The 20,924-nt window shown below is 35.4% G+C and overlaps 1 protein-coding gene across 1 annotated transcript; it reads left to right on the forward strand.

Annotated features, from left to right (window-relative positions):
* The first annotated feature begins 1,877 nt into the window (after positions 1 to 1,877).
* LOC107777997 (putative E3 ubiquitin-protein ligase XBAT31) lies at positions 1,878 to 7,715 on the forward strand. Its single transcript, XM_075244518.1, is given in 7 exon segments — positions 1,878 to 2,389; positions 2,496 to 2,555; positions 2,790 to 2,861; positions 5,826 to 6,139; positions 6,271 to 6,378; positions 6,591 to 6,840; positions 7,055 to 7,715. Coding segments are annotated over 7 exon segments (1,404 nt in total). The 5' UTR covers positions 1,878 to 2,209; the 3' UTR covers positions 7,475 to 7,715.
* Positions 7,716 to 20,924: the final 13,209 nt, after the last annotated feature.

Consider the following 20,924-nt stretch of genomic DNA (forward strand, 5'->3'; position numbering starts at 1 on the left):
AAAGAAAACGAAAGCAAAAATGACAGTCCAATTTATTATTTTACTGTTAAAATGAGTAAAATTCAAAAACCCAATCAAAAGTTGTGGTAGAGATTTTAGGTTCAAGCCTAATTGTGAAGTCGCCTTTGGTAGGGATCATTTTAACTGCCAAAGCAGTGCTATTCGGTGCGAATTTAAATTAGTCGGGGCACCAAATAAATACTAAATACCAAGTGAAAAAAAAGAACAATAGAATTCGACAAGCATATGTAGAATGAACTCAAAATATTCCCCAATTTTATTTGGTGAAAGCCTATTATGTTTTAAGACCATAAATGTAAAGCAATATGCTTTGTACTGTAGGGTGAAAGGTAATGCTTTGTCACTAGCAAGTAATGGACAAGAAACGAATTTACTTACCGTGTTGACCCTTTTGGTACCGCATACTCTTGTTTGCGTAAAAACGAAATGGCATCAAGCATTTGCTACTGCTAGCCTTGGCAAAAACAACATACAGCTGCCCCAAAACTTTTGCTTACACTTTCAGCAATAGATTAGAGAAGCTGTTAGAATTTATTGCTATTAAAATGATTCTGTGATAGGAGGAACAAATATTTTTGGTTGCTAAAACATCCTCTATAAATTAACAAACAAAGATGGAATATCTTTTCTTCAAGTTTGAGAAATATATTTACCAAAAAAGAAAATAAGTTAAGAAATATCTAAAATCTTCCCTCCTCTATGTTGAAGCTAGACGCATTTCAATTTGGTTTCTTTTGACAAAGATGCATTACTTCTAATTATGGGGCTCCTCGTTCCTAATTGCTTTTTTTCGGATAAACTTTATCTAAATTCTAGCAGTATGCAAAAAAATTCTGATAAATATACTTCAAAATTTTGACATTGTGCTTTAAAGTCGACGACAATGGAAAAATTATAAAAGACAAATTACAATAATTAAATTATGTGGAATTACTTAAAAATACAAATCATTGAAATGTTAAATTGGTGTCACTCACCACATGAGCACCTTGCCACTCTATAAATTTTGTTGAGGTTTTTGTTATTTAAGATGAAATAGTCTTAAAATGAGGGTGAATTGGAAATAGAGGGAAAATGAAATTTTTGAGTAAAATTTTAAGTTTCCCCCTCTTGACAATGAGACATTGTCCCATATTGGAAGAGAAAAAGATTTTTGGTGGGTATATATATAATTGCTCTTCTTGTAGCTCTTAAAGAGTTAAGAAGAAAGCAAGCCTCGCGCCGCAGTTGAAACATTGCACTCTCTCCTCTCAGCATTTCCATACGATTTTTTGAGTTTCTACTCCTTTGTTCTGCATTGTTCTGCATTGTTTTAACTTCAAATAAAGCAACTGTAAGTGTGTTCGCTAAAACACTGGGGTTTGAAGTACCGCTACACCAGTGTATGATTCGTTCTATCCTGGGAGGAAATAATCCATAACCTTGGGTACTAGAAGGGGATTAAATTCCTTAAGGAAACACTATGAATTCAGTGAGCTCGAATTAATTACGGTTTCATTACGATAACTTATATTTTCCAGAATTATTATTTACAAATACAACAATATTAGAAAATAAAAAAATTCACCATGTAAAAGCGTTAACTACTCATATTTGAACAAAAACTAACCAAAACATATTCAAACGAAGCAAAAATAAGAAAATAAACGACTTCTATAATGTACTTGTATTTGTTTTCTTTTTTATTTCTTATTTCCCCGACCAAAGAATTATGGATCGGAGACAATTTTCTTGCCCTTCGAGAATTTTCTCCAAATGTGGAAATCCTGATAACTTTGGCAGGAGACCAATCAGTAACAGTAAAAAGTTTGACTGACTCATTCCCATAAATACAACGCCATTGATATTGCTGTTATAATTATTTAAGAATCCAACTGCCCGAAAAGAATCTGACAGCTGCCCGTTTACTGCTCCTATTTCACTTTCTCAGCTGCCCGCTATTCCCCGCCGTCGCTTTTGCGGGCAGCTCCAGACTTCAATACTCACACATCCCACCTCTCATTTTCTCCTTGGAACTCCATAAATATGCAGAATTGCAGACTCTCACAATTTCCAATTCTGCCACCACCACCAACCACCGTTCACCACCTCCGTCCACGGTGGTGCAAAGGGGCCTCCTCCTTTCCCTCAAAGCAGAATAAAGTTCAGATTTTTATTATAAAAGTGATAGTGAAGGGGTGAGAGAAGAATGGGTCAGGGACTCAGTTGTGGAGCAAGTGATGAACATGGACTATTCAGTGCTGTTCAATGTGGTGATTTAGAGACTGTAAAGGCTCTGATGGAGAGAAACCCGAGTCTTGTTCACCATTCTACAATTTATGATCGCCAGTCTGCTTTACATATTGCTGCTGCCAATGGCCAGATTGAGGTGGGTTCTTGAAAAAGTTTTGTTTTAATCCTTTTTACGGGGTATGCTTTTGTTGAAACTTTTATGTTCTTAATTGTACGATTTATGGGTTTAGATGTTCTTTCAGGTTGTTTCTATGCTTATAGACCAGTCCGTCAATCCTGATCTATTGAATCGGTATAAGCAGGTATTAATTATTGCATTTTTCTTCCTTATTTGTTTGATTGATTTCTAATTGATGGAAGAAAAAGACGAAAATTTGAGCTTTTCGTTTCATTTTCGCAAATTCCTCTAGAATTGATCACTTCTTCCCTTCTCCTTCTTTTTTCCTTTAAAAAATGTGATCTTCTGATTTCTGATTGCATTGAGCAGCTCTTAAGCATTTTTTAATTTCTCCTGATTGTGCTGTTTATTGCTTTAGACTCCATTGATGCTGGCAGCCATGCACGGGAAGCTCTCTTGTGTGCAAAAGCTTATTGAAGCAGGGGCTAATGTATGCCACTCTACCCTCTCTTTTTTTTTTATCTGTTTACTCTTTAATTTTATGTCACGACCCAAAATTCACCTTCCGTAGGATGTCGTGATGACACCTAGTCTCTAAAACCAGGTAAGCCTAACAATTTTTGCAGAAATACATAAAATAAAACTGAAGCCAAATTCTCAACATATGAAATAAATATAAAACTGCAGTCCAATAATTTCGACTCCCAAAATCCGGTAGAAATAGGTCACAAGCTTCTAAGAATTTATTGTGAGTGTCTCAATATATTAGAGTCTAAAGAGAAATCAGGAAGACAACATAATAAGGATAGAGGGGGACTCCGAGGTTTGCGGACGCTGACAGATGTACCTTGAAGTCTCCGTGTACAGCTAGTTCACTAATACCTGGTCTGACAGGAAGTACCTGAATCTGCACAAAAAGATGTGCAGAAGCGTAGTATGAGTACACCACAGCAGTACCCATTAAGTGCCAAGCCTAACCTCGGTAGAGTAGTGACGAGGTCAGGTCAGACCCTACTGGAAATAATAATAAATAAGGCAGAAATTTATAATAGGGTAATGAAGTGACCGAGAAATAAATGAAATATACAGAAAGATAATAACACAACAATTAGAGGTAAACAACAAGGGCGCTCCCGAGGTACCGCCTCGTAGTCCCAAAAGTAAATCTGCAGTACAAGGGATCACCCGAGGAATCGCCTCGTAGTCCCAAAAGTAAATATGCAGTAGAGGAGATCTCCCGAGGAACCGTCTCGTAGTTCCAAAAGTAAATATGCAGTACAGGGAATCTCCCGGGGAACCGCCTCGTAATCCCAAAAGTAAATATGCAGTATGGGGATCTCCCGAGGAATCGCCTCGTAGTCCCAAAAGTAAATATGCAGTACAGGGGATCTCCCGAGAAACCGCCTCGTATTAAATATGCAGTAAAGGGGATCTCCCGAGGAACCGCCTCGTAATCCCAAAAGTAAATATGCAGTACAGGGGATCTCCCGAGTAACCGCCTCGTAGTCCCAAAGTAAATATGCAACAGATATCCGAAGGGAAACAACGAATTTACAGCAAGAATCTCACAGTTAAAGATTTGAATTAAATCGAGGAAGCAGGTAATTCAGCTAAGCATGTTGCACATATGGCAAGTAAGAGTTAAGGCACGTAGACATGTGATACTAGGCTAAACATGATCACTACATATACTAAAGCAACTCAGTTAAAGAATTTAAAAGAAAATTACTCAGTAAGAACCAATATTTTCAAATTTAGCCCGTGTACGCACTCGTCACCTCGCGTACACGGCGCTCACATATCACAAAATGTTACAACAGTATCAAATTCTAAGGGGATTTCCCCCAAACAAGGTTAGACAAGCCATTTATCTCAAGCCAAGCTCAATCAGTCAATAAGAAAGCCTTTCCCTCGATTTTCCGACTCCAATCGGCTCGAATCTAATCACAATTAATTTGATTCAGTCAATACAAATTATAGGAACAAATTTCATATGAAAATACAAATTTTCCAACAAAAATCCGAAATTTAACTCAAAAATCGCCACGTCTTGGAACCCGACAAAAGTTACAAAATCCGAAAGCCAATTCAACCACGAGTCTAATCATACCACTTTTACCTAATTCCGACATCAACTCGACCATCAAATCTTCAAATTAAACCAAGAGGGTTTTCTAAATTTTCCAACTTAATTCACCAATTAAATGCTAAAAACAACCATGAATTCGGGTAATTTAACCAATATTGAGTTAAGAACACTTACCCTATTGTTTTCCTTGAAAATCTCCCAAAAATCGCCTTTCTCCGATCTCCAAATCGGTAAAAATGGAAAATGAGAACTTAAACTTTCTGTCCAGTGGTTTCTTCTTCGCGAACGCGGAAGCTTCCTCGCGTTCGCGAAGCACAAAATTATGCTGCCCGGATTTCCTCTTTCGCGAACGCGGCGACCACTTTCCCCCGGCCGGCTTTCCCTTTCTCGAACGCGAGGCCTTGATTGCGAACCCGTAGCTTTGCCCCTCGACCCTTCGCGAACGTGTGCCCTCGGTCGCGAACGCAAAGCACAAATGGGCCAGTCCAAATTTTCTCTTCGCGAACGCGAGATTCCTCTCGCGAACGCGATGAAGGAAACCAGATACAAGCATCAGAAAAATTCCAGCAGCTGTTTAAGTCCAAATTTCAATCCATTAACCATCCGAAATCCACCCGAGGCACCCAGGACCTCAACCAAATACACCAACAAGTCTTAAAACATCATACAAACTTAGTCGAAGCCTCAAATCACATCAAACAACGCTAAAATCACAAATCATACCTTAATTCAAGCCTAATGAAACTAAGAAATTCCAACTTCTACATTTGATGCCGAAACCTATCAAATCAAGTCCGATTGATCTCAAATCTTGCACATAAGTCATAAATGACATAACGGACCTATTCAAATTTTCAGAATCGGATTCCGACCCCGATATCAAAAAGTCAACTCCCCGGTCAAACTTTCAAGCTTAAATTTTTATTTTAGCCATTTCAAGCCTAATTTAACTACAAACTTCCAAATAATTTTCCGGACACGCTCCTAAGTCCAAAATCACCATACGGAGCTATTGAAATCATCAAAATTCTATTCCGGGGTCGTTTACACATAAGTCAATAACCGGTCCTTTTCAACTTAAGTTTTCAACCTTGAGACTAAGTGTCTCAATTCATTCCGAAATCTCTCCGGACTCGAACTGACTACCCCGGCAAGTCACAATACAACTATAAAGTACAGAATGAGCAGTAAATAGGGGAATGGGGCTACAACTCTCAAAACGACCGGACGGGTCGTTACATTTTAGGACCCTTGTTATATTTTTTGCAAATTTATCTTGGCAAGAACGACCTCTTCTCTCTATTATATAAGTGAAGTATCTTTTGAAAATTCATGGGCCTAATGGTGAATATAATGATTGATCAGATTTTGATGTTTGATTCGCTTAATGGAAGAACATGCTTACACTATGCTGCCTATTATGGTCGCATCTTCCTGGTAAAAGCCTCTATGAGAATTCACTTTTTTTTTTTTTTTTTTTTTTTTTTTTTTTTTTCTATTGATTGTTCTAAGTTGCTGTATTGGAATTAAACTTTTAGGGGATATGCCCGGTTTGTGAACGTTAAAGATGGTAAGGGAGCAACACCGTTGCACTTAGCAGCCCGTCAAAGACGGCCTGAATGTGTTCATTTTTTACTGGACAATGGTGCTTTGGTCTATGCTTCAACTGGTGGATACGGGTAATCATCCTGTCCAAGATTTCATTTTCCTTTTTATTCTTAGTGAATTGTGCTTTTTAAGCTTGGATTTTATATTTTATAGCTATGTTTTTTTTTGTTTTTCTTAAAATTTCTTTTCAAACATAAAACAGTTTCCCCGGTAGCTCACCACTTCACTTGGCTGCAAGAGCTGGTTCTCTTGATTGCGTCCGCGAATTGTTAGCCTGGGGAGCAGATCGATTACACAGAGATGATTCAGGGTATCTTTCTTTTTCTCTGTTGATCTTTTCAATTTTTATTAAACAAAGTTTAGAGTCCTGAACTTTGATTAACGAGTAAATTTCCCTGTTGTTCAATTTATTCTGAGTTGATCTAGCTTAATAATAGTGAATCTGAATATAATCTTTGTGTGACTCCACCATAGTTCATTTTGTTGGTTATCTAAATATGCCATGTAATGATTGTGGTACAGGAGAATACCATTCACGGTTGCTTTAAGATACAAACATGGTGCGTGCGCGGTTTTGCTGAATCCTTCATCCGCAGAGCCTCTTGTCTGGCCATCGTCATTGAAGTTCGTCAGTGAGCTCAATGAAGAGGCAAAATCTTTGCTAGAACGCGCCCTGATGGAGGTTAACAAGGAGAGGGAAAAGAATATCCTAAAAGGAACAGCTTATTCGGCAATCAATTCTGATGATGGGATGGATGGTAATATCTCTGAGGTAATTACCTCTCATAAATCTATGAAGTACTCAAGTGTGTTGAATTCATTTCAAAATGTCAAACTATTGTGTGCATGTTTTAAACGCGAAGGCATTTCATATTTTTCTCTTTAGTATACTCTTTGGTTAGCTGCTAAGCTAGTTTTAGCTTAGAGCTATCTGCTTATAGCTTCAAGTCTTTGGTACTCACTAGGAATTATGTGTCTAATTGCAGGTGAGTGACACAGAAGTTTGTTGTATATGCTTTGATCAATTATGCACAATTCAGGTGCAGGAGTGCGGGCACCAGATGTGTGCACATTGCATACTGGCCTTGTGCTGTCATAGCAAGCCTAATACTACTACGACTAGTCCTACCGAACCTCTGTGCCCATTCTGCCGTAGTAGAATTGTACAATTGCAAGTTATCAAGTTTGAAAAGGATGAAGACACAAGCCATGATATCTACTCCTCCAAGATTAGGAAGTCTAGGAGGTCAAGAAACTTCAGTGAGGGAAGTAGTAGTTTTAAGGGCTTATCTGCAGTGAGATCTTTTGGTAAAATGACTGGACGTGGCTCAGGTAGGATTGCTGCTGAAAACGAATATATCGATAAGCCAATAAACCCTAGACTGATTGCAGACATTGGCTATTAAGAACAACAACTGTGGATTCTTCTGGCCAAATGAAATATATAGATAGATCTTTATCTCCATTTGCTTGATAGGAAATAGGTGGAGTTAAAATGATCTGCACGTTTGGATTGGTTGGTATTGGAGTATATTGTTTGTGTGAGTTAAAGAAAGCTCATAATATTGTTGTAAAATTCATTTACTTGTATGGTGCTTAAAGCCTAGTCGTTCCTTGGAAGATATAAAATTCTTTGCAGTTGCCTCATTTTTTCTGTTTTGTCCTAGCTGATGACAATTCAACATTCTTCTCTCCTCACCAAACTTTGCTTAAATATTGCAATATGTAATCCTTGCGAAAGAATCAAACTCAAAGCAAGTTCTTAGGAAATTAGAACACCTTACCCCATCTCTTTTTTCTAAAACTAACGCAGTTTCTAGGTGTATAAAATAAACTATCCATTGTATAGACGTTAAAGTGTAATAAGTTGTGAAGGAAAAGGCGATCAGTTGTTAGGGATTAACTGATCATGTGTTAATTTTTTCAAGTAATTGCCGAATATTTATAGAGACATATTGAAATAAGGCCATGATGGAACATACATACTGAACCATGATTTGCAAGGATTATGCAATGTGGAGTTGATAAGATTTGGTGAGAGTGAACGGGGAAATTGACTGACGTATAGGCTACGCGAAGATGTAAAAGGTACTAATTCATAAACAATTAGGATTTAAATTTGATGAGTTGTATTTCTAAAGTTAAATTTTTAGAGTGAAATTTATTGTACTTTTAAAATTATAAGTTTAAAATTTAATTTATTTAATTTTATGTCAAAAATATTGAGTTTAGTTAAGTCTTCGGAGCATATGCTTCTTCTTCCTCTGACCTAACCGAGTGGGGTGGGTGCCTGGTTGGGGTCGAGTTTCCCAAGCAGTTAAGCTATTTGTTGTTTGGTGTTTGGAGGAATTGACCGTTTCTTGAAGGTGAAAACAAAACACGGATTCAGTATAAGACAGTGGAGTGGACTTTTTCCTAGTTTTTGACATGCAACTGCATGAGAATATGGTCGAATTGTGCCTTTACTTCTTTTTCTCTTTTTGTGTCAAAGGGATAAGTGCCAATATAAAGGTCTTATTTCTATTCTATTGCAAGAGCTGTTGACTTATTCCCTTTTGATTTACACCTAGCAATTAAAAAGGGAAAATGACATTGTATATCCGCTCTTAAAATAATAGTTGAGAAATATATATTTTGTGTATATATATATATATATATATATATATATATATATATATATTATATAAATTATATAAATTTTATACACTTTTTCGGCGACCAGATGTACAAAATTGAAAATTTTACATGGTATAACTATATTATACACAATATTTATCATAAATAAATGCACTTTAAACTAATTATAATACATAGCTACATATTGGGTTTTATAGCAAAAACCCTCTCTAAGGGATTTCTAACCCAAAAGTAACTTTTTTCTCTTTTCCTCCTTCCATCTTCGTACTATAGCCTAGTTGCGCCTCCCATCTCCATTAAACTCTCTATCTCTGGTGTTACAATCTCGTCGAAAAATCACCGCCGGCCTAACCCGCTGGAACACTGCCGTCTGACCTCCTTTTTTATTTTTTTCTCTCCTTGTACACTCTCATATCTCACGCGCTATGAAAATTCCTCAATTTAGTACATCAAAATTCTCAATCTAGATCAGCCTCGTCATTACCTCCACCGCCGCCACATCTCTGGCTGGAATCCATGGCCAACCGATTGGATTTCTCAGATAGTATGTATTTTCTCATATCTGAGTGTATTTCTCAGATTTGAGTATATTTTATTTCTTGTGGTCGAATTAAATACAACAAAATACACACTATGGCATGATTTTTGTTCGTCTGGCCGAATTTTGGTATATACAATGTGATAGTATATTCTCAGATCTGGCCGGATTTTAGTTCGTCTCCATTTTTTTGTTTTAATACAATGTACACAGTATTTTCCTTGGCCGGAAGCCGTCATTTCCGATGAACTTTCTTCTCTTCTTTGCTATGAGTCACATACAATAATACAAATACATTATATTTTGTATAAATACACTCAAATTTGAGTCTATTATGTATTTTTCAATGCAACTACAATTTAGTTTTTTTTTTGTATTTTGCCTGTATTTATGTATTTCGAAGATTATTTTTTGTGGCAGATCCTTGTATTTTTTGAATTTGTGTTGTCTGAATACAACCAAATTAAATACAGTAAATTGAATATAATGTAAAAGCAGCTACGAATGAATACAGTAAATCGAATCAGCCGAATATCACTTTTTTGTGATTTTTTATTGTTTGAGTACAGTAGAACTGGATACAATGAAATTGAATACGCTGTAAAATAGTTAAGAATGAATATAGTCGAATTGAATACATACAACTGAATTCAATACACTGAAATTGAATATAATGTAAGATATATAAGAACGAATACATTTGAATTGAATATAATGTATACAACCGAATTGAATACAACGATATACATCACATGGCAAGCAGTTAGAAGTTACAAGCACAAATTTGTGTGCTTTAGGAATATTCTTCTGGATCAAAATACGTCTCCACTAAAACCTCACGTGGTCAAATTAAAAGCGTTAAATGCAACTCTATCTATATCTATATTAAAAATACTAAAACACTTAGCGAAATGTCGTTTGTCTTTTTTGTCCTTTAAAATTAAATTTCATACTAGACAAAATAGTCATTTAGTTATTTCTCTAATATTAATAATGTGAATAGTCATTTAATATTTTCCAAATATTTAGGATTTCGAGATCAATTAGATTTTGTGTATTAGATTCTTCCTTATTTAAACTATGTGAATAAATTTGTAGAAGAAAAATCAAAATAGTATGAAAAGTGTTTCAAAATAGTCGTTTACATAAACTCCGAATCACTTTTATGTCTTGGGGTACTTTTGTTTATCATACACTTCTATAATTAATTCTAATAAATTAGGTAATCTAGCTAAAACTTTTGAGCAATTTCAGTTCCTTTTAGGCTTAGGAGTTGTTTGTTTTGTTATAAGTTATAAAAAATTGAGAATTTGATTTAGGTGTAGGAATATGTTTTCAAAGGAAATTAACCGATTAGTTCTTTACAAGAAAAAGATTAATTCTTTATAATTTTGTTAGGTGAAAATTTATTAATTCTTTATAAATATTTCAGGTAAACTTTTCGTCCACTTTCACCTCTTTTAGGTTCAGGAAATTTTTATTTTATTGGTAAAAATCTCAAGCACTTTTACCTTCTTTTGGGTTTAGGATTATGTGTTTATGTACATATTCTTAATATTTATGACTTTAAATTTATTAAAATTTTACCTTTTATAAATACTATCTATCTATCTATCTATCTATATATATATATATATATATATATATATATATATATATATATATATATATATATATATATATATATATATATATATATAGATAGATAGATAGATAGATAGATATAGATTTATTAAAGTATATATCTATCTATCTATCTATCTATCTATATATATATATATATATATATATATATATATATATATATATATATATATATATATATACTGTATTAAAAGCACGAAAGTCCTTAGCGAAATGTCGTTCGCCTTTTTTTTACCCTTTAAACATCAACCTCGCATTAGATCAACTAAATCTTACATTAAATCTTTCCTTATTTTAACTACGTAATATAATAAAAAATATATACTCCCATATTAATAGTACACGAAAATCACTCCAATATTAATACTCCAATATCCATAAACAATTCTTATTGATCGTGCACTTTCTCTTTCTTTTAGGTTTAGGAGTCCGCTTTTTTCTCTCTCTTATTTTACATAATTATACAAAATATTAGAAAGAAATTTAAAGATAAACATTAGCTACAACTACTTGTCAAGAAAATAAGTTCTCAAAACTCGGTGACGCGGATTTCATATTCAATACTGGAAAATATTCAAAATTTCAAATTAACATAGCTAATCAACTTTTAACCTTTCGTAGACGCACTTATATTGAATTTGTAATAACAATTAATATTTAAACTTTTATTATTCTCTTTATTTATTTTTTAACTTTATTATGTGACACGAATTTTGATGTTTATTATAAATACACCACTTTGACTTTTCTAGATCTTTGCACCTAAATAAAAAAACCATACTCTAATATTTAGGACTAAACTTATATTTTAGAATTTCAATTTAACTACAATTCTTTCAAAACTGCGTATGAAGGAAACTGTCTATTTTATGTAAGAATATTTCAAAAACGTTGCTTCTTATCAAACAGAAAAAGAAAAAAAAAGAAACTTTGAACAATTTCCTCTTCTTTCCCACAAACAAACGGTAGAATATAAGTCCTTCTAAGCTTCTAATTTTAGAAGCCTAAACGGACTTGTATTCTACCATTTGATTGTAGGAAAGAAAAGAAAAATATTACATAAGGTTCCTTTATTAAGCATTCATCGTTTTAGAGACTTATAATTTTTAAAAATTATTTTACATTCGAACATATTTTAAATAATATGTATGTTAAATGTTTAAATATTCAATCATAGGGGAGAACACACAACGTGCGCAATCTATATCTATACTATATTAAAAGCATGAATGTCCTTAGTGAAATATTGTTCGCCTTTTTTACCCTTTAAAAATAGATTTTATACAAGATAAACTAATTATTTAATTATTTTCTTAATATTTAGAATTTCAAAATCAACTAATTTATTTTTAAAAAAAATATTCTTATTTAAACTACATAGAAGGTCCTAATATTTGGGACTTCAAATTCAATTAAAATTTACTTACTTCAATTCTTTCCTTAAACCAACATTATATCCTTGCGGACTTTAAACATGCTTTTGGAGTTTAATGCGTATCCTTAGCCTATGATGTATATAATTCTTAGTATCTTTTTCTTTTACAAATACTTTCAATAATTGATTACCTAAAAGACATCACCAATGCATGTTAAGTTTTTTCCTTTTATTTTTAAAGAGTTTTGATTTAACTTTAGGTATAAATTTCAAGAAGTCAGAATTATTGTTAATGTTAATTTTAAAAATAAATTAATATGCATCCATACTATGTAAAATTATAACTATAACTGATATTTAAACTTTAAATAAATTAATATACTTGGAACTTTGAAATAACTATAAATTAGAAAAATTGTCTTAATGAACATGATTTTAAAATTGCAAAATTGTCAATGATAGAGTTTATTCAGAATGAGTTTAAGGTAATGTTAACTTTTATTTGGTCTTCGATGAATATGTATAGAAAAAAATTAGACATAGACCAACAAGAATCTACCCAATATTTTTACATAATAAGAGGTTCACTTATCGTATATAAAATTTTGATGACCTTTAAATGAACAAATAAGAGTTTTATGTACTTAAGTTATATAGAACAAATTTCACATGCTAAAAACATACATATAAATATTTAAATTAAAAAAATTAATGTTAGACTAAACCTAAGAAAAGGAAAAAAAGAAAAGAGCAGAACACGTTTTTAAACTTTTTAATATCTTTTGTTATAAAGTAACTTAACCTCGTTTTTCTACATAAAATATTTTTATTAGAATCTTGATAAATTAAAATTAGATTTTATTTTTTGTATTGTCCAATAAAATAGAAAATTAATTTATTCCTTACACGATGATTATTATATAGTTTTTATACGTTATTTATACCAACTAAAAGACTGTGTGCTTAGTTGCATTGAAAATACATGTTTGTCCATAATTAACAATTAATTAAGTAATAATTAATTTATTATTTTATTGTATTATGATATTATGAATATAACATTAATAAAAGAGATGTTGCGTGAGATATAACACCATAACATATATCTATATAATAATTAATAAAATCCCAAAACTCCAAATACTATATAACTAATTTAACTAAATTCATCATCTTTATATATTTTGAAGATATTGAATTCAATTATTGTATTAATGTAATAACATTTATTGTAATCATTTGAACAAATATCACATTTATTTTAACATCAATTGCTATTTTTCAATAATTTATTCTTTTTTACACATTTTATACTAATTGACGTGATGTACACGCGGAACGCACGTACACTAAAACTAGTTATGTTGCATAGCGTTGAGAAAATATTTAAAATTCTCTAGACTTGGTGAGAATCGAACCTGTGATTAATGCTTTTGGTCTTTTTAAGGAGTTTGAAATTGCTTGGCTTGACAAGGTGAGCTAAGGAAAAGAATAAAACTGAAAAGTTAGGTACAATTGTTTGCATGAATTAAATCATAAATGTTTTGGTGTTTAACAAATGCTCCATTAAAAAGAACAGTTTAAGCTAGCCCAGATAGTCCTTCCATCTAAGTATTTTTGACCTCGTAATGTCCTTGGAGTCGGAACTCGGAATAGTATAAACTCAAACCTGTACATTATTTAGCATTTTTATAAGTTTAAATTATGTTTAGTAGTAAGTGTTATGATTTTAAAGTGCACATATTTGCATGGATTTAAGTTATGTGAATGGATAATATAATGAATACTAACACCATCACTGTAACTATGAGCAGGTTACTTTCATTTATAAATATTATATAACTGAATATTTATTTAATTAATTATCTATTATTATATTTTAAGTGACCTTATTATATAAATATTTTTTATACTGTTAGTATAAAGAACTTAAACTCCTTTTATTTTGAGATTTTTTACACAATATAGCCATCTCCCAAGATAATAACCGATAAACATATATTTTGTATATCAATATATAGTATATATGTTTTTATATAATTAACCTATATTTTTTGTATATTTAGCTAGTGACTGTTGGTTGACCGACTAAATGTATTAAAAGCCAATGTCCTGTCCTCCAGTGCACCATTTCGCTTCTTCCCATTGGGCTTCTACTTATGCAGTCCAAACTTTCATTATTGGGCTACAACGCAATATGGCCCTGAATTAACCCAACCCAAAAACATACGTAATACTAGCAGTCGTTGGCCCATTATTTGAAGAATTAACCAAAAAAGCCGCACATTTAATCTTTTAAACTAGAAATAGCCAGCGAATGTATAATATATGTATAATTTATATATACTATATGTATAAATATGTATAATCAATATATAATCTATGTATACCGACTAGAAAAAATAAATATTAAATCCGGCCGGCTATTTGTGTAACAATAGTAGTCGTTGGCCCATTATTTGAAGAATTAACCAAAAAAGCCGCACATTTAATATTTTAAACTAAAAATAATCAGCGAATGTATAATATATGTATAATTTATATACAATATATGTATAAATATGTATAATTAATATATAATCTATGTATACCGACTAGAGAAAATAAATATTAAATACGACCGGCTATTTGTGTAATAATCCCTTATTTTAAAGAGGAATTTTCATAAAGCACTACAGTTTAGAGTCTAATTATCATACGCAACTATAGTCTGCCTAATTACCATTCGTAGCTATTGTTCAATTGTTACCAACATGTATCACTTGTATTCAAATGCGCAATGAATACAGCATGTGTCAACTGTATTTGCTCGCAACCTGTATCAACTGTATTCATTCGCGCAACGAATACAACCAAGGCAGAAAATAAGTTGTGTATCGACTGTATTCGTTGTGAGTCGAACTCAAGACCCCCCTTACTAAGCGGGTTCTCTAACCAACTGAGCTAGGAGAGCTTGTTGCTCTCTTATTTCACTTCAAAACAATTGAACTCTTGTTTCAGTACTACATGTAAATTTGTTATAAAATTCAAATATAGCTACAAATGATAATTTTCTGAAAGTATAGCTACGAATGGAAAATATAGTGTATATGTTTACCGTGTCGCATAATATTTCCTATTTTAAACCTCCCTGTTTTGATTGTGATGTTGAGACGAAATAACAAGAATTAAAGTAGATTAAAAACGTGAAGCCATAAAAACGTTAAATTTGTTTTGGACGAATTAACCTAAATAGCGCTCTCTCTCTCTCTCTCTCTCTCTCTCTCTCTCTCTCTCTCTCTCTCTCTCTCTCTCTCTCTCTCTCTATATATATATATATATATATATATATATATATATATATATATATATATATATATATATATATATATATATATATATATATATATATATATATATATATATATATATATATATATATATATATATATATATATATATATATATATAAAATTCTAACCTGTTGTGATGGCGCCTATCGTGGTACTAGGCAAGCCGACATTTTAAAAATATTTCCAACACTTTTATCAGAGAACGAACTAAAGCAGTTCAAACAATAAAAGTTTTCATAAAACGGATAGAAACCCAAAATACAACGCGAAAGTTCCCAACCACCAGGGTGTCACAGAGTACATGAGTATCTATACATCACAAGTCATGAAAATACGGTCTATGATAATCTGAAACTAAATACAATAAGTGAAAATATAAGGAAGGAGAAACAAGGTCTGCGAAACGCCAAGCAGCTACCTCGATAGTTTTCGAGAATCCGAACTCCACAACTCAGCAACCGACGTGGCCGGAAGCACCTGGGTCTGCACACAAGGTGCATGGTGTAGCGTGAGTACAATCAAGTCAGTAAGTAACAAGACTAAATAAAGAACTAAAAGTAGTGACGAGCTTCACAATTATAGTTCAATTACAGTGATTTCAATATAGGAAAGTAGGCATGCTCTCAAGTTCGATAAATTTAGGTCAAACAGTTACTCCATGACAAGTTTAAGTGAAACAGAGTGTAATATCTTTTAGAAATTTCAAGACAGTGATACATGGCAGCTAAGTACAACAATAAGGAAATCAAATGCATCCTCTCAGGACCACAATCACTCAGCCCTCCCATTCCATCAGCACTCGACACTCGGCACTCACACTCAGTAGGTGTCTACGCTCACTCGGGGTGTGTACAGACTTCGGATGGGCTCCTTCAACCCAAGCACTATAATCCGTACGGGTAACTTACGTGCTGCACGGATAACTCATGTGATATAGTATAATACCTGGATATACACGGATAACTCACGTGTTGTACGGATAGCTCACGTGCTATAGTATACTACCTGGATCCGCACGGATAACTCACGTGCTATATTATCAATATCTCATAATTAGGCCCTCGGCCTCACTCAGTCATCAATCTCTCAAGTATGTCGGGATCTCAGTGATCATGAAAGCGAGCCCCAACAGAAATGATATACTGTATCAACAAGGAACAATAGAAGCTTAAATTTAGGTCAAACAGTTACTCCATGACAAGTTTAAGTGAAACAGAGTGTAATATCTTTTAGAAATTTCAAGACAGTGATACATGGCAGCTAAGTACAACAATAAGGAAATCAAATGCATCCTCTCAGGACCACAATCACTCAGCCCTCCCATTCCATCAGCACTCGACACTCGGCACTCACACTCAGTAGGTGTCTACGCTCACTCGGGGTGTGTACAGACTTCGGATGGGCTCCTTCAACCCAAGCACTATAATCCGTACGGGTAACTTACGTGCTGCAAGGATAACTCATGTGATATAGTATAATACCTGGATATACACGGATAACTCACGTGTTGTACGGATAGCTCACGTGCTATAGTATACTACCTGGATCCGCACGGATAACTCACGTGCTATATTATCAATATCTCATAATTAGGCCCTCGGCCTCACTCAGTCATCAATCTCTCAAGTATGTCGGGATCTCAGTGATCATGAAAGCGAGCCCCAACAGAAATGATATACTGTATCAACAAGGAACAATAGAAGCTGAGATATAATAAACAAGTAAAAATATGACTGAGTACAAAATAACAATTTAACAGATAATTCAACATGTACACGACCTCTGTGGGTCCCTACAGTGCCAACACATAGTCTAAACATGATTTGTGGTTCAATTTCTCTCCTACATGGAGAATGTAAAGATAACAACATATTATTCAACTACACGGTTCCATGGAATTTGACCGATTCACAATTTCTACGGTGCACACCCACACGCCCGTCACCTAACATGTACGTCACCTCAAAACCAAATACATGACACGTAATACGAGGTTCCGTACCCTCAAAACCAAATTTAGAACTGTTACTTACCTCAATCCGAGTAAATCTCTCCTCCAATACACCCTTTCCTCACGAAACTGCCTCCGAATGCCTCGAATCTAGTCATAAACAATGCGATATAATCAATACGGGCTAAACGAATTAACTCCATAAGAAAATACTAAGATATTAATCAAAATCAAAAATCGACTCAAAAGCTGGCCCCGGGCCCACGCCTCGAAATTTGATAAAAGTAACAAAATCCGAAATCCCACTCGACCACGAGTCTAAATATACCAAATCTATCAAAATCCGACACCAAATCATCACCCAAATCCCCAAATCAAACTCTCTAAATCCCTAGCCTCAAACTCCCAATTTACACCTTAAATACATACCAAATAGGCGGTAAAATCAATGGGGAAGCAAGATTATTGATAAAAAATGAGCACAAGGGACTTGCCTAAAGAGTCCCCTCGAAAACCCTCTCAAGAATTGCCTAAATCATGCTTGAAATGAAGCCAAAATCGCGAACCCTTGTTTTAATAATCAGCCGAGGCTTTCCGCTTCTGCGGACACTTAACCGCTTATACGGCGTCGCAGAAGCAACATCACCCACGCATCTGCAGTCCATATCGCTCTTGCAGTCCCTCACTTCGCTTCTGCGGACTTTCTTCTGCGAGCATCGAAGCCGCTTCTGCGGTCCCAGCTCATCTGCCCACTTCCGCTTCTGCGGCCCTCCTGCCGCTTCTGCGGTCCCAGCTCCTCTGCCCACTTCCGCTTCTACGGCTCTCCTGCCGTATCTGCGGTCACGTAGATACGGAACTCCCTATCGCACCTGCGCGCCTTCCGATTCTGCATACCTCTCGTCGCACCTGCGGTCACGCAGGTGCGAAAAACTCTTCGCACTTGCCACTACCTGCACACTCCTCTCCAAATCACATTTGCGCATCACAGCCCGCACCTGCGAGCTCGCACCCGCGATCAAAGCTCCGCATGTGCAGTTACACCAGCTGAGGTCCAACTTCATTAGTCACACAACTTCAACTTTTGATCTGTTAATCATCCGAAATCAATCCGAGGTCCTTGGGACCTCAACCAAACATACCAACAAGTCCTAAAACCTCATACGAACTTAGTCGAGCTTTCAAATCCCATCAAACAACTTTAAAAATGCGAATCACACCCTGATTCAAGCCTATTAAAACTAAGGAAATTCAACTTCTACAAACGACGCCAAAACCTATCAAAACATGCCCGATTGACCCTAAATTTTGCACACAAGTCACATTTGACATTACAGACCTACTCTAACTTCCAGAATCGGAATCCGACCCCGATATCAAAAAGTCCACTCCCTGTCAAACTTCTCAAAAATTTAACTTTCGCCATTTCAAGCCTAATTCCATTACGGGCCTCCAAATCACAATCCAGACACACTCCTAAGTCCAAAATCACACAATGGAACTAACAAAACTATCAAAACTCCATTCCGGGGTCGTTTACTAAAAGATCAACATCCGGTCGATCATTTTAACTTAAGCTTTCCACCTTGAGACTAAGTATCTCAATTCATTTCAAAATCTCACCGGACCCGAACCGACTACCCCGGTAAGTCACATAATAGCTATAAAGTACAAAATGAGCAATAAATGGGGGAACGGGGCTACAACTCTCAAAACGACCGGCCGGGTCATTACATCCCCCCCTTTTAAACAAACGTTCGTCATCGAATGGGTCTAGAACGTACATGGAGTCTCAAATAGGTATGGATATCTGCTCTGCATCTCCCTCTCGGTCTCCCAAGTAGCCTCTTCAACTGGCTGACCTCTCCACAACACCTTCACTGAAGCTATGTCCTTTGACCTCAACTTTCGAACCTGCTGACCCAAAATAGCCACCGGCTCCACATCATAAGTCAAATCACCATCCAACTGAACCGTGCTGAAATCCAAAACATGAGACGGATTGCCGACATACTTCTGAAGAATAGAAACATGAAACACTGGATGCACACTCGATAAAACTAGGTGGCAAGGCAAGCTTGTAAGACACCTCCCCAATCCTCTGAAGTACCTCAAACGGCCCAATATACCGAGGGCTTAACTTGCCCTTCTTACCAAACCTCATAACACCCTTCATGGGTGAAACCTTGAGCAGTACCTTCTCCCCAACCATGTAAGCAACATCACAGACCTTCCTGTCTGCATAACTCTTCTGTCTAGGTTGCGCCGTGCGAAGCCGCTCCTGAATCATCTTAAACTTGTCCAAAGCATCCTGGACTAAGTCAGTACCCAATAGCCTAGCCTCACTAGGCTCAAACCATCCTACTGGAGATATACACCGTCTCCCATACAAAGCCTCACATGGAGCCATCTAAATGCTCGACCGGTAGCTATTGTTGTAGGCAAACTCCGCGAGCGGTAGAAACTGATCCCAAGAACCCCCAAAATCAATGACAGAAGCACGTAGCATATCCTCCAATATCTGAATAGTGCGCTCGGACTGTCCGTCCGTCTGAGGGTGAAATGATGTGCTCAACTTAACCTGGGTACCCAATTTTCGCTGCACGGATCTCTAAAATTACGATGAGAACTGCGTGTCCCGATCTGAAATGATGGACACTAGCACGCCATGGAGGCAAACAACCTCTCGAATGTAAATCTCAGCCAATCGCTCCTAAGTATAATTAGTCCCAACTGGAATGAAGTGCGCGAACTTGGTCAGCCGATCCACAATCACCCAAATAGCATCGAACTTCCTCGAAGTCCGTAGGAGCCCAACTACAAAATCCACGGTGATCCGCTCCCATTTCCACTTTGGAATCTCTAACCTCTGAAGCAATTTGCCCGGTCTCTGATGCTCATACTTCACCTGCTGATAGTTGAGGCACCGAGCTACAAACCCCACTATATCCTTCTTCATTCTTCTCCACCAATAATGTTGCCTCAAGTTCTGATACATCTTTGTGGCACCCGGATGAATGGAATACCGCAAATTGTGGGCCTTCTCAAGAATCAACTCACGTAGCCCATCTATATTAGGTACACAAATCTGACCCTGCATCCTCAATACTCCATCATCCCCAATAGTAACATCTCTGGCATTATCGTGCTGAACCGTGTCCTTAAGGATAAGCAAATGAAGGTCATCATACTGGCGCTTTCTGATGCGATCATATAAGGAAGACCGAGAAACCACACAAGCTAGAACCCGACTAGGCTCCGAGATATCTAATCTCATGAACTGGTTGGCCAAGGCTTGAACATTAACTGCAAAAGGTCTCTCACCAACAGGATTGAATGCAAGGCTACCCATACTCACTGCCTTTCTACTCAAGGCATCAGC

This window comes from Nicotiana tabacum, chromosome 22 (assembly GCF_000715075.1).
Source record: "Nicotiana tabacum cultivar K326 chromosome 22, ASM71507v2, whole genome shotgun sequence".
Lineage (NCBI taxonomy): Eukaryota > Viridiplantae > Streptophyta > Magnoliopsida > Solanales > Solanaceae > Nicotiana > Nicotiana tabacum.